The 13,926-nt window shown below is 40.1% G+C and overlaps 1 protein-coding gene across 1 annotated transcript in view; it reads left to right on the top strand.

The window, feature by feature from the left end:
- The window catches only part of cadm1a (cell adhesion molecule 1a), a 358,139-nt gene that overhangs the window by 288,972 nt on the left and 55,241 nt on the right, over window positions 1-13,926 (top strand). The window contains exons 4-5 of the mRNA XM_083986794.1: window positions 1,399-1,536; window positions 7,991-8,149. Of these exons, the coding sequence (XP_083842920.1) occupies window positions 1,399-1,536; window positions 7,991-8,149 (297 nt within the window). The remainder of the gene's footprint in view (window positions 1-1,398; window positions 1,537-7,990; window positions 8,150-13,926) is intronic.

The following is a 13,926-nucleotide window of genomic DNA, read 5'->3' as shown; positions in this document are numbered from 1 at the left end:
CGGATAGGTCATAATTCATATTTCGACTTATATTACATGTTCATGAAGCAAAACAGAACACTGCCAGGACACACACATCATAAATTGTGTGTGTGTGGGTTTTATGTATAGATCTTTTTTTTTTTCAACTTCTCAGTTGCCTTTGTGTATGTCTATGTGTGGGTAGTTTAAGTTGTGCAGAAGTAGGTTTTTCCTGTGTATGCAGTTTCAGTACTTCTAGTATTGAATGTGATGCAACATGAATAAGTTCAGTTTTAAAAAATGTTGAAAATGTCTATTTTCCAGAGCAAGAACATTGAGTTGCACATGAAATCATGACGTTTATGATGTGAAATAGAATATGCCATGGCCGAGTCCTAGAGAGGACTGTAAGTAACCAAACCATGCATTCATTATTTAGATGGCGAGATTGCCTGCACAACGTCCTACAGCTTATGACCCTTTTACATAAGTGCTAATGAGATTACATTGTTCGTGAATGAACAGAATGAAACTCAGCTCAGAGTGTCATCAGATGATGAAAGAAGTTTTTAAGTTCATTGACTTTCATGGTGACTAAGAAGGTCGGCTGTCACAAACCTTCCTTCAGTGACAAGCTCATCAAAGAGCAGCATCACCATGCTCTAAATGTCTCAACATTCAAAAGCCAAAGCTGTCGGTTCAGGAAGGAAAATACATAGACTGTGTTTTATGTTCTCTTTAATCAATGTGGATGAAATGCCTCAATAAATGGTAAGATTAGCAGGAGTATGAGTAGATCCAACATTATTAACGTCTCACTGGGACATCAGTTAACAACTAATCAATCATCATCTTTTTTGTTTTTTTTCGTCCTCCAGCTACTTGATTGCTTTTTTTGAATGTTCTATTATAGACCTCAGTGCAGAGTGCTAAGATATGAAAGCTGATAAGCTGCAACAAGAATATCTTTGCTTTGTATATTTCAACAATTTTTTGGGGGGCTGTGGCAAGACTTTTACATGTATATTTGTTTATTTATCTTTTCAACTGTGGTTCAACATGCTGATATCATAACTGTATGAAATCAGTGTGAGCTTGTCTTTTACACCCTTTACCTTTTACTTATCTTATTACTCCTTTTGGTCTTTAATATGGACAACACCAAAGGGGGTTATTGCACATATTTCACATGCATACAGTATATGCAAATTTAATAGATATAATAGATATTGGCATTAGATAACTGATTTGCACAGGATGCATTCACTATTAAGCTAATTTCAGTGAAAAATGTTGTGTATCTTTCTAATTGACATTAAACCTTTCTAAGTCTATTCTTTATGCCATGTTTTCTCAGCCTGTAGAGCTGAGGGTAGAGACAGACTACTGTATAATTCTCCAGTGTTTACAGAGTTTGGTTTGTGTGCCCTGTTGCAGTTCCTCCGGGTAACCCCATCATCGAGGCCCGGGATGAGGTCCTGAGTGAGGGCAACGAGACAGAGATGACCTGCACCGCCATGAGCAGTAAGCCTGCTGCCACCATCAGATGGATGAAGGGAGATAAGGAGCTTCCAGGTAGGGGGTCTCCACACACAAAGAGATAAACCACAATCATCACTCCAGACATTTTCTGTCTTAACACGCTTTTGTAATGCAGAAAATCAGAGCCTTTTTCTGAGCCTTTCGTTCCTTTTCTAATATTCACTCATCTATGTACTTTTTGTGAACAAACAATATCTGTGCTTGACACAAAAAACATTGTGTTCCATGAACCAGAGTAAAAAGACCACGACGCGTCGCCTCTCAAAAGAAACTAGACTCTTCCTGCCTCCGCTCTTTCCCTCGCTTTGACTAAACATGGAACATGAAAACAACAGAGGGAAAACAATAGTCTTTCAAATATTGTGATAGTTGATGCTGCTGATACACACTTCTGTCTGTATGCTCATCTAAATGTAATTTTCTCTCAGAAGTCACAGTGAATCTCTAATGTTATTCATCAGTATATGCCCCCGTCTGCTTATTTAAGATGGAGAAGTCAGACCGCAAAACCCCAAGAACATCCAATAGAGAGGAAACAGGGACTTGTGACAAAAACTGATGACATACATTCAAAAAGTTAAAGGAGCTATTAGTAGGTTTTGCTATTGCTGCATAGCCATGTGAGCAATAACAGCTGTTTACTCATCAGCGTAGAAGAAACATTGTGAGTTTGTCTTCCTAATGTCTTTATCATATCTTTTCTTCCGCTGAAGTTACCGTCACTGTGGCCTCTAATCTGCCCTGAAGACTTTGCGCTGCTTTGAAATCAAATTATAACCTCTTGTTTTGTAAACACGAAGATGCTCTTTTCATGGGACAGTCACCACCACCTGCTCCCAGAAATAAACCACATTTGGCAGCAGAGAAAAAATAAATGAGCAACACTTTTAATTGCCTTTTACCATGACGAAGATGAGAAAAAAAGACCAAAAAAATCAGAAATCCTTATATTTGCAGTGGTCTCTCTGATCTGTCTTCCCATATGCCTTGGACTGTGCCCAATAATAATTATTTAACATCAGAAAAAATGTCCTCTTTGCATATTTGAATTGTTTTAGGTGAGATCAAGACCAAACTGCTCAGAGCTACTAAAGCTATGGAAGTGGTTGTTTGAATATGATTTAAGGGGACATGGACTTTTGATCTCAAGATTGTGACTATGATAAAAAGTTCAGAAATAGCTGACAATTGCTGTTGTTTTGTTTCCCAACTATAATGGCTCTACCAAGAAGACAAAATGTCCTGTGGAGCAGTCACAGCGCCAGCCTTAAACACCACAAGCTCGGCCAACCGTTTTTAACAATCTGCTGTGGGTAAAGACACATTACAGCTACTTGTTGTTTCATGTGAAGTTTACTAATAACTGTGGAAAAACATAGTTGATTTCGGCCTAAAAGATTATAATGACAGTATGAATAAAAATAGTTTTTTTTTTTTTTAGTTTCAGTCCAACTCTCTGTTCAAATATTTGTATCTGCCAACATGTAACAAAGTTTTTTTACTCTGCAGCCATAATTCTACCCTCTGCGTGCGTGGGTGTATCTTTTAGCTCTTGTGACATGTATACGAATTAACTTGTTTTTTCTTGGTTGGTTTCTTACAATTCTGCACATTCTCCCTGTATTTAACACTTCTATCAATGCTATAGCTTTTTTAATTGAGCTCTGATGCCACTTTGAATAGTTTCCATTAAAGTGATGTTGCCGTGCAGTAGCCAGAGTCTGTTGGCACTGTGACAACTTTCATGCCTTTATCAAAGGTAGCTGAGCTTTAGAAGTCTGAGCAGAGCTCAGGGGTGAACAGGCCTCCTGCCAGGCAGCTCCACCTCAGAGCCCAGACAGCAAGCTTTGTAAAGACTTTGAAACAAAGGTCCTAATCAGAAGCTGTGTAGAAGGCCCTGAGCAGTTTCACCTCTACACCACAGCCCATTAAACTCTTAGTGGTCAGCTAAAATCTGAGAATGCTCCTATGTTTCAAGGTCAGGGCTTGGCTTAGAACTATCTGGTAATGTCACAAAAATAGTTGACACTCAAGTAAATCTTAAAGCATTTCTACTGACCTGTATTTACAGGAAACTATTGGCAATGTTTAGGTTGTAAGTATTAGGAGAAAATCTAAATCTATGGAAACTACATACTCAAGATGGTGATCTAGCCTGGTTTTCAAGAAACCTGTTAATGCAGAAAGCTGACTGTTACCTAGCTGCATACAAACACACTGCCTAATGGTGTGCTGTAAGTGGTGCACTTGTTTTTTTGTAAATGGGGGTGAAGTGGAGCTCATAACCTCTGTAACCAACATGATTTATATAACGCTAAATGCCCCTCAACCCCCACGCCCGTGCTGTTTTCCCACACTTGGTAAGAATGGATTGCCATTTACTAAAAACAGGATCTGCACTCTCAGAAGTTCTACAGTTGATGGACGTGTTTTTTTTTTGCCATAACACAAAACTCAGGAGTATTTAATGGCTCACCTGACACAACACTGCAGTTGGAGCATGCCATTTGCTTTTGTCCATTAGTTTTTATTTTTTATTCGTTACCATTGGTGAACAGGCACTAGCAGCTGGAATAATGGTGCAGACTTCAGGTTTATTGGCTATAACGTAGCAGTTGGCGTAGTAGTAAGTCTTAATGTTAACTCAGCGTCAGATATCTCTATAACTTGTTTGGTTGACACTGCAGCGGTGTTGTCAAAGTGGAGGCTGGTTTTGCTCTGCTGATGCTGAAAATATGAAAGACAAAGGAGTGCATGCACAGGAAAGATTGGAGAAAAAAGAATAGCTGAGGGTGTTGGAGTCCTGACACCAGGGCAGAATTACTTAAACCGCCATCGGCTGTGACGCCTTGCCTGGAAGACTTATTTCTAATTAAACGTCCAGAGAATTTCACTTAATTACCTTAAGGGATCATCAGGATCTCTTAAATATCATTTAAAGGTTACACTTGTCATGCTTGCCAATGTAAATCCAACTATCTCTTCCAATATGCACACACACACATATTATCTAACTATTATTCCCTCTCCTTTTATTTTCTCTTATCCTGTTTTTCAGTGATTTATTAACATATGCCCCAACACTGATATCTCCGGCTCTTAAGCTTACACTGCAGTGAAAGTTATGTAGAGAAAAAAAAGGGAGAGCAGGATCCAACGGTGCAGGTCACTGCTTTCTGTTCTGTTACGATGAAAGAAAAGGAAGACAGAGAGAGAAAAGAAGAAAGCCAGGAGGTAGGGCACTTCATTGACTGACAGGAACCAGAACAGCCATTAGCCTCAGGTCTTATGAGACAACCACAGGGTGATTTCAATTACCCTGCTCTACCCCAGCAGGAAGACTCTACAAATGGATAAAAGAATATTTTTTGGGCAAAGTGATAGAAGTGGAGAGACGTATATTTTATTTAACCAGACATTACTCCCTCTTCCTGTTCCAGGAGAAGGTGGTTAAATGATAACGGAAGTGAAATGTGGAGGAGACACCAGAGAAAAGGGCCGCCTGAGGTTGTGTGTTGGCATCTGAACGACACTTTAAGTGCCCCCTCAGGTTTTATTTGACCTTCCGCTGCCTCTCAGTCACAATCATCTCAACCACAAAGTTAATGTTCTGGGTGCTTCACACAACGCAATGTTTTCGAACAGAGAGGCTATCACTGATCCTTCGTCAATACTCACTTCACTTTTAAAAGGGCTCTTCTAACTCTGCTCCACTAATGTCACCTGAAAGATCATCAGGCACAACTAAAACAAGAGCACCAGAGTGAGCAGTTGGATGCATTTAACCGCTTTTTCAGCAAGGACAAAATATATGCATGAAAGTTTTCTATGCTCACTTTAACTTTGATGTGTAGATTTGCATCAGCACTCAATAATAAACTGTCTGATCAATTTTGGCCTTTATATATTAAAAGAAAACCTTTTATAAAGTCTCTGCTTTCAAAATAAGAGCCACGGTCGGTTTGCAGAATCAGCCTAGTGTGACGCTGCCTGTGTGCAGGGAGGGGGGGTGGGGGTGGGGGTGGGGGGCATAACACAGGAAAACAATGGGCACAGGTGTTTTTGATGTGTGTTGCCCTCAAGAGTGACATTGTCTCTACTTCAGCAGATTAATATTTGATGCTGCACAACTGGAGTACTATCAGATGTCTGTCTTGACTACTCTGTCTCCGCTGCCTTTCCCAAGGAATGGGCAGCAGTCAGTGCTTGTGCCTCACAGTGCACAGCGGGGTTCATTTATTGTATCTCTACTTTGCACAAATGGTTGCTGGGTTAGTCGCTGCTCTTAGACAAGGGGGGAAAAGTTCAATAATGCAGGCAAGAGGAAAATGAGCAACAGGCTCAGAAGCCTTTAAGCAGCTTCTTCTTTTTTCTTTTTTTTGTAATGACAAACGGTAGAATTTGCAAAAGGACAGGAAAGTTAAAGATGGAGGCTCATTAATTATCTCACCCAATTTACCAATTTAACTATACAGTATTTTTACATCCATCTGTGCTCACCATGGTAGTTTATAGCTAAGTATTTTTACTGTGCAATGATGTCTTGAGGTGTAAAAGCAGGAGATCCAGAAACCTGAGACTTGCATAAAGACGTCTCTTCACTGCCGCCTCATGCATCTCAGAAGACATTTTGATTTGAGCAGACCCCCTTCAGGTTCCCGTTTCAGGCCCTTGCATGTATCTGAAGCCTCTAGTGGTATTTATTCATGACAACCTGTTCCTTTACACAAGGCACATCACACACGTTTGCTTCCCCAGCATCCAAAGAGACAGCTGTCACCACGGTGACGGTATCACCACTGTGGCTGAGCTGCAGTATGTGTGCTTGGTAGATATTTTACACCTAAAATATGAACTGATGGATGCAACACTGTTCACATTAAGACAGATTTTTCTCCTGTTCCAACATTTTATCTTTGCAAACACTTTTTCTTTTTTTTGCTTTGCCTTTTTTTGCTTTTTTATTTGTTTTATTGATGGGACGCAAACACAATCGTGCAGCAGACTGTTAGGAAGTAGGACAAAGGGATAAAAATAATCAATCTCTCTTTGCGATGCTGCCCGCGGTACTGTCTGCAGCTATCCCTCTTATTTTGTATGACTGTGATGAGGTACCCTCCTCATTGCATTTGAGAACATATTGTCTGATATTACGGAGCAGCCAATAATCAGAGGAGACTAACTTTGCAGGTTGCATAAAAGATGGCTACACAATAAATCTGGCTTTGCAAAGCCTAATGAGTGATTCATAGTTGCACAGTCTGCCCTAACAGCAGACAATTTTTAGCTGATTCACCTTCTTTGACCACTCTCAAGGACACTCTTACATGCACTCATCTTATTTTGCGGGGGCAGTGGGAGAAAGATGTTCTCCTTACCACCAAGAACAATGGTTGTCTTTGTCAAGCCTAATAATTTTTAAAGCTTTTTTTTTCTTTTCCAGCTTGAGTGCAAAGGTTTCATCATTGTTATTTTCTTAACTACAACTTAGTTATCTGAACCCTCTGCACGGCAAGTTGTTCGCAAAGTGCTCCCGGAGGAACAAGAGATGCATAAAATTAAGTGTCAACACAAGTCAAGAAGAAATTCAAAATATTAACTGATAATATTTTTGAAAAGCTTTTTAGAATAAAAGCATTGGGGTTTGAATTATTTTCTTTGCAAAGTCTGTCTAAATCTCCACAGCTCAGTTTTCATTATCTGACTTAAGTGGAGAAAATATACACAGAAAATAAAACTAAGCCCTGAAGCAGGGAGACAACCCAACCCACAATCCGTGTGGAGTCATTTAAACGACCAGGAAAACAGGCAGTGCTGTGTTTAGTTTAAACAAAATAAACTTTCTTTTTTTATCCATGAAACTCTCAAGGTCTAACTTCTGAAATTAGACTGTGAAGATCAAGTTGCAGGAACTACATGAGGTCTGGTGGTGCAGTGACAAAAGGTGTCACCACTCACCAAGGTTGGATCTGGGGCCATATCCACAGGCTGGATGAGGTTTTCCCCAGTTGCTCCAGGTTTCTCTCCCAGTCAGAAGGATGTCTTAAGATGTTAGGTCAATATAAGGGGCTGCAGATTGTCAGTATGTGTGAGTGGCTGGTCCGGCTATCGCAGGGTTGACACTTAGAGACAAACCCTGGTGACCCTGCAAAGGATAATTAACGATGGATGTAATGTTTTTAGAACAAGGTTGCACAGGTGAAGTAAAAGCCTTGACGTGTTTAATGAGTTCAACTTTGGAGAACTTTGAACAAGATATACTACTCGGAAAATTTGAAAAAAAAAAATCCTGCTTTTGCTGTTTTTAGTCTTTGCATCACTAAACATCAAAGTTAGTGACTGAAGATGAAGGTTTAGACTGGAGACCACAGTGAGCGAAGTGGACTCTCTGTACCAGTGTGAGGCTCATTCATATTTCAGCTGAAAACCCAGAATGCACCTGCACCGTTGTGTCTACAGTAAGTTTGCTGTTCTTTGTTCCCCACAGCCAAGCCCAAAGTTGAGCTGACCTACGACAAGATGTACACGGTCACCAGCCGCCTGACGTTCACCGTGAGCAAGGACGACGACGGCATACCTGTGGTTTGCATTGTAGACCACCCCGCAGTCAAGGACTTCCAAGCACAAAAATACCTGGAGGTGCAGTGTAAGTACTTCTGCTTGGCAACGAATTATAAATGATAAATCAGCATAGATATTTAAATAACATTATGCACCTTTTTTTCTTTTTTTTCTTCTTTTTTTTCCAAGTGTCTCATCAGCTTAACTCAATAAATTGGACTGCAGCAGAGAGGAGCGTACCATCCTCATTAATTAAATGGCATAAGTTTGCTACTTTTTCTCCTAACTAAAACTTAAGTGTGTGACATGTATGGCAGTGTCACTGAAGGGAAATCATCTTCATGCACAGGTTATGATGAATAAGAGGAGAAAATTGGACTGCAATGGAGTAGCCTGTTCCATCTCCGCTAATTAAATGACATAAATATTCCACATTTTCCCTCCGCTGAAACTTCGGTGCCTGTCATTGTCATTAGAGAGAAAGATTCCCAGTGCGCAATGAATAAAAAGTGGGAATAAATAAAAGAGCACAGTGATGAACATCTTGCGACGATACAAACCAGCATCAGGTATTTTATTACCTTTGTATTTCTGTCACAAAGAATAATGATTTTTTTGTCTTTATTCAATTTTGTCATCACTCTGAAGAATTACAAACAGACTTGTTGTTGTAGTTGACTTCATATTAAAAGATATCTTTTATTTCACTGTCTTCATATTCACAGTTTGACTTAATCTGTCATTTGGGGCCATTTTTGGGGGGTAGAGATTTGTTAAAGCACTGCAGTTCAGTTTCACGTTAACAATTTCAGAAATCCAATGAACACATAAGCAAACTGCAGACACACACTGCCTAATGCACTGTACACTAGTCTTTTTACTAATTAATGTTTCTGCAACCAGTTTGTGTTGAGACACAGCATAAAGGTCAAGGGTCAAAATCAATCAAACAGTGTGGTTACATTTGGCTTTTTTCTCTCCAAAGTAAGGGAATGTCGATGTGCACCATCCGCTGTTAGCATGTACTGTAAACACCATAGGCTTGCAGATATGCTAATCAAAAAAAGACCTGCAAAAAGGATGCACGCATGTGTAGCAGATGCATCCGTAAACCCGTTACCAATAACAATATCTCAATCATGATGTTCAAATGTCAAAGGTACTCTGTAATAATTTGGTTTCCAGGGCACAAGCCGAAAAAGAACGCAAATTAGTACTGTTTGTAGAGTAAATAACAAAGTGAGAAGCACATCAACACAAAGGAATTAAATGTCAAATGTAAAACACCTAAAGTCGACTAAACACAAATACATCTGATGAAAAACGGTGTTTGTTGAAGTGCCTTTGGCAGATTATAGGTGGAGAAGAGTGCAGAATGCAAATATAAAAAACAGATCAAATTGATGTATTTCATGCCTCTGTAACCTTATGCCTTCGGCCTCTGGCATGTCCTAGCATTCTGTTAAAAAAACAAAAGCTCTTCTGTTGCTATCTGACCTTTCCCTGGGAGAGCGAGAACAGGAGATCAGCTCATCTACAGAGGCACCATGGCATTTTGTTGGCCTCTGATTGCAGGGAGCTCACATGGACCACCCGCCTCTGTGACTCACTGCTTCATGCCGGGGCTTCTGCTGTCATGCTCTGTGCATACTGTAATGGGCAACAAACAGGCATAGCCAGTCCTGCAGTCCACCTTCCCTTTGATCTCTCTGCCATACGGTTTAATATTACATTTGGAGCGTGTTGGCTGTAGAGTATTATGGCTTGTGTGGAACACATCTACAAATGTGATAGACGATGGTTTCAGAAATCTGTTCTTTGACTTTTCTTCTGCTTGATTTTATAAATATGTGGAAACCAGTTGTTTATTTCCAAAGGAATTTCATTTCCCTGTACACCGACTAAAGACTAGCAAATAATTGGATTCAAATAGCTGGATGTGAACTAAGTACTAGGGATGTCACAGTACACAAAAGCCACAATTCAGTATGTGCTTCAATTTTAGGGCTTCAGATCAGTTTTGGTATAGAAGGGAAAACGAAACAAACTTAAAGGTTGTATAGCTTATTTTAGAACGTTTAGATAATAATCGGTTAGTACTATCTTAGAAAATACAGATCGAAGGAGTTATTTACAGTAAGTGTTGCTATTTCTACATCACTAGCCTTAGCATTAGCTGATACTTGCCTAAAAGAAATAAAGCGAGTGTACTCACGAAGAGCTGTCTCCAGCTGGAAAGCAAACCAACTTAGTAGATGCAAACATTTGCTGCACTCCAATAGCAAAACTTAGAAATAGCTCCTTCAAACTTGTCACAGATTACATGCCATATACCTGCAGCCCTGATATTCACTTATTTGTGTGATACATCCAAAGTGTCTTGTTTCCAAAGACTTGTCGTCTTTGTAGTCTTGTAGACTTGTAGTCATTATCTAAATAACATGAAATGGCTCCTCCAGCTCTGGTTTTTAATTTCCAGTCACTGTGTGATTTATACTTCATTGGTAACTTCACTAGCATGGTTTAACTAACAGATAATAAGTGTCCCATTGTCACATCTGTCTGAGTACAACACTCTCACTTTAGTATTTATGTTTCACACATGCAAGAATGTAGACCTAGTGTAATAAAGACCGTTATTGTTTGGCTTTTTATGTCATACTGAAGTGGATGGTTTGGTCCAAATGACATCATCCCCATCATCAAATTCTCCAAGAATCCAGTCACAAATCTGGTCCTTCTGAGGAAATTATAAATGACGGGACCTTTAAAATAAAGAATGCTTTTTCTATTTCTGTAGAGGCACAAATGTTTGATTACAGATTACTGAGGTAGATGAGCTGATTTACACAGAATCACTCACTGTATGGGCAATTTGTGAGTGGAATAGAGTGGATTGTTTTGCAAGGAATAGCTTAGAAAGGTTCGTTGTCAGGGGACAGCATAATTAAATAAACCTGTAATGTTTATGTGCATAAGCAAAGTAAGTTGTTTTGCTGCGTTGCCTGGTTGTTTACTCTTAAGGTCAGCTGGCTGTGGAGAGATGGATAGTGCCGTCTTGAGTGCTTATGAGGTGAGGCAAACAATAAAGCAGATAATTCCATTGGCATAATAATAACGGTCCTCTTGCATAAAGCAGACACTATTTCATTCCCATTGAGGTGGCTGTATCCAGATCTGGCAAGGCAGTGTGTGTTTTCCCATCTAGGAGAGACAAGAAAGCCACGCCATAACTACTTGAGACTATAAAAACAACCTACAGATGCCGGGCGTCCTTCATATTTATGGCTCCAAGATGACAAGGTCAAATGACGTTGTTAGTGAGGAGAAAAAAAAGTTGCAGGATGCCATGTAATGCCTGGAGTGGAAACAAAACCAAAGGGTTGCTGTCTAAACCCTTGCATGCCCACTGAGCAGAAGACTTGGCTTTTCGCCGATGTGCTGTCCATCACCCAGGCTGAGAGCCGACCGCTGACAGGGGTGTGATTTAGACAGATGGATGGCCAGACATGTGTTGTTTGTTGCAGAGAAGGTCGGACAGCAGTGTGGAACTTAACCGCCGGCTTTGAAATCATAACTCAGGCCCGATCCCTCTATGTGCAGGCTGATTAAAAATGCAGCACCAAATCATGCATTTAGGCCATAAAAGGGGGGAAAGGATAAAAATAATTCATATCACAATCGCAAAACTGTAATTACACCATTGTGACTCAAGGAGCAATCTGGTGTGAGGCAACTCAGCTGTGGAAGTATTTATGGGAAGCCCCTCATGTAGGAAGACCTAGGGTAAACAAGCTAGGACACGGTGTGCTGAAGCACTGCCAGTATTTTACACTGCTGCTGCAACAAACCTTGGTTTTAGCATTAAATACAGAACACTTCTTATTTAAAATGAATACCATAGGTTGATACAAAAGGACCTAATTCATACATCAGTTGCAGTGAGACACTTCATTTTGTGGAATTGTACCTGTTATTATTAAGCCTCCGCGTTGTTTCAGTGTTATAAGTCAGAGCAGGATTCCTGTTGCATTTGTTCTGCCTCTGTGTTACTTCAATAGCAACGCTGAAATCACTCCCGAAACCAGATGATGGATTGAATAAAACATTAGATTTTTGTCCAGAGTAAAGGATCATCGCTCACACCAAGACGAAAATAGGCTTTGATAACACCAGCAACAGTCAATGGACTGGGAACAATAGAAACTCCACGGCTGCAAAGAGTAGCACAGCAGTGACTGTCAAAGCACTCCCCTGATTTGTCAAAACATTCTCCCATTTTCTCTCCAGCTGCCTCAGCTCCTCGGCACTCTCTTCTGTTTTGTGTTGCAACTTTATCAGGTAACACCTTTGGATGGACCTACTCAGGCCTTGTGGTCCTGCGCTCCACCATATCTATTATTTCCCAAAGCTTTGGCTTGTGTTTTTGGTGTTAGGTTGATTTTAAATTCCATCAATAATATGCCCAAGGTAGAACCAACCCAGCTGCAGAGTGATCTTGTGCTGTGGAGGAACGGGTTGAAGTTAAGGCAACAGCACAAGTCAAATATAAAGGAAAAATACTAGAATGTGTTTTATTTATTACTTAATATATAAAATATCATGTCAAGTCCAATCCACCTCAACCGAGCAAAGTTTCAGTGGAAACACCTACACAGGTCATGGTTGTTCTTATTGCTTCATTTATTGTTGCTTTTAATCCTTTAAGTGCATATTATGCTTTTAAATCTTTTCCCCTTTGTGCATATTTAAGGGTCTTGAAAGTTACAAGGTCACCCCAAAGAGAGTTACTCTCTCTTACTGAAGTGCCAGCAATTCCTCATTTGTGTACCAGGCCTCTTTTCTGTAACTTATCCACATCACTACATTTGCATAATGCCCGCCCACTAGCTAGTTTACCACGCCTCAAACAAACAGCAGCAAGCAACATTAGATTTGGTCTTTCCGGACAGCGGATGTTTTCCACTTCAGATGGCACACATGACCCTCAACAGGGAAATATAGAAAATAATTAGGTCACACAATAACCAGATAATACCTTGCAGAGACCTCCAGCTGTGATCTCTCTGTCTGGATATTTGTGCTTACCACTCTTTTATTCCAGGTCTGATTCAGTATATACAATAATCTCAGATCAATTTTAATATGTTACTTAGTTTTAGTTACTAGTTACTCAATTTAACATTTGCCTTCAGACCCTCCGTTCTGCTAAGAGGATGAGGCGGTGCTCACAAACGCTGGGTGTGCCGACCCTCAGCAGGCATCCAGAAGTCAGTCCAATCATAAGAAAGTGGGCCTTGTCAGCAGCCTCGAGCTAATACTGCCTGTTTCAGTCAGAGGCTCAACTGAGGGGCTGCATAACAGGCTGCTTTAGATAAATGATTTTTTTTTCCTTTTTTGATCTATGAATCATGCAAAACTACTCCAGTGGAGTCTCCGAATAAAAACGTAGAGCTGGAAATGAGCATCATATGTCCTCTTTAAATCTACAGGGAGTATTTCTGTGATGATGGTGAGCAATTTACTGTGTATTCTCCAGGCAAAGGAAAATAGTGGAAGCTGATAGAAAAACAGTCATAGATTAGAAAATGCCATTGCCCAGATTAGCCCGTGGAATGATAAAAGCTGGAACCAAATGTAACATTGGCACAAGTACAGAGGAGTCGTACAGTGGGGAAATTGACTTTATTTATATGAATATAGACACTATGAGACATTTTAGCCACCAAAACTGATGGTAGTTTGCCTGCAGGAACAACACTTTATGGATGCAAACTCCTGTGTTCACATCCAGCAGCACAACCTCCATATTTTTATACCGTCTGCTGCAGAACCTCTGAGGATTTGTTGAGCTAAACACAG

This window comes from Trachurus trachurus, assembly GCF_905171665.1.
Source record: "Trachurus trachurus genome assembly, chromosome: 14".
In the NCBI taxonomy this organism is placed as follows: domain Eukaryota; kingdom Metazoa; phylum Chordata; class Actinopteri; order Carangiformes; family Carangidae; genus Trachurus; species Trachurus trachurus.
The sequence above is the reverse complement of the archived record's forward strand: the minus strand, read 5'-3'. Positions and strand labels throughout refer to the sequence as shown.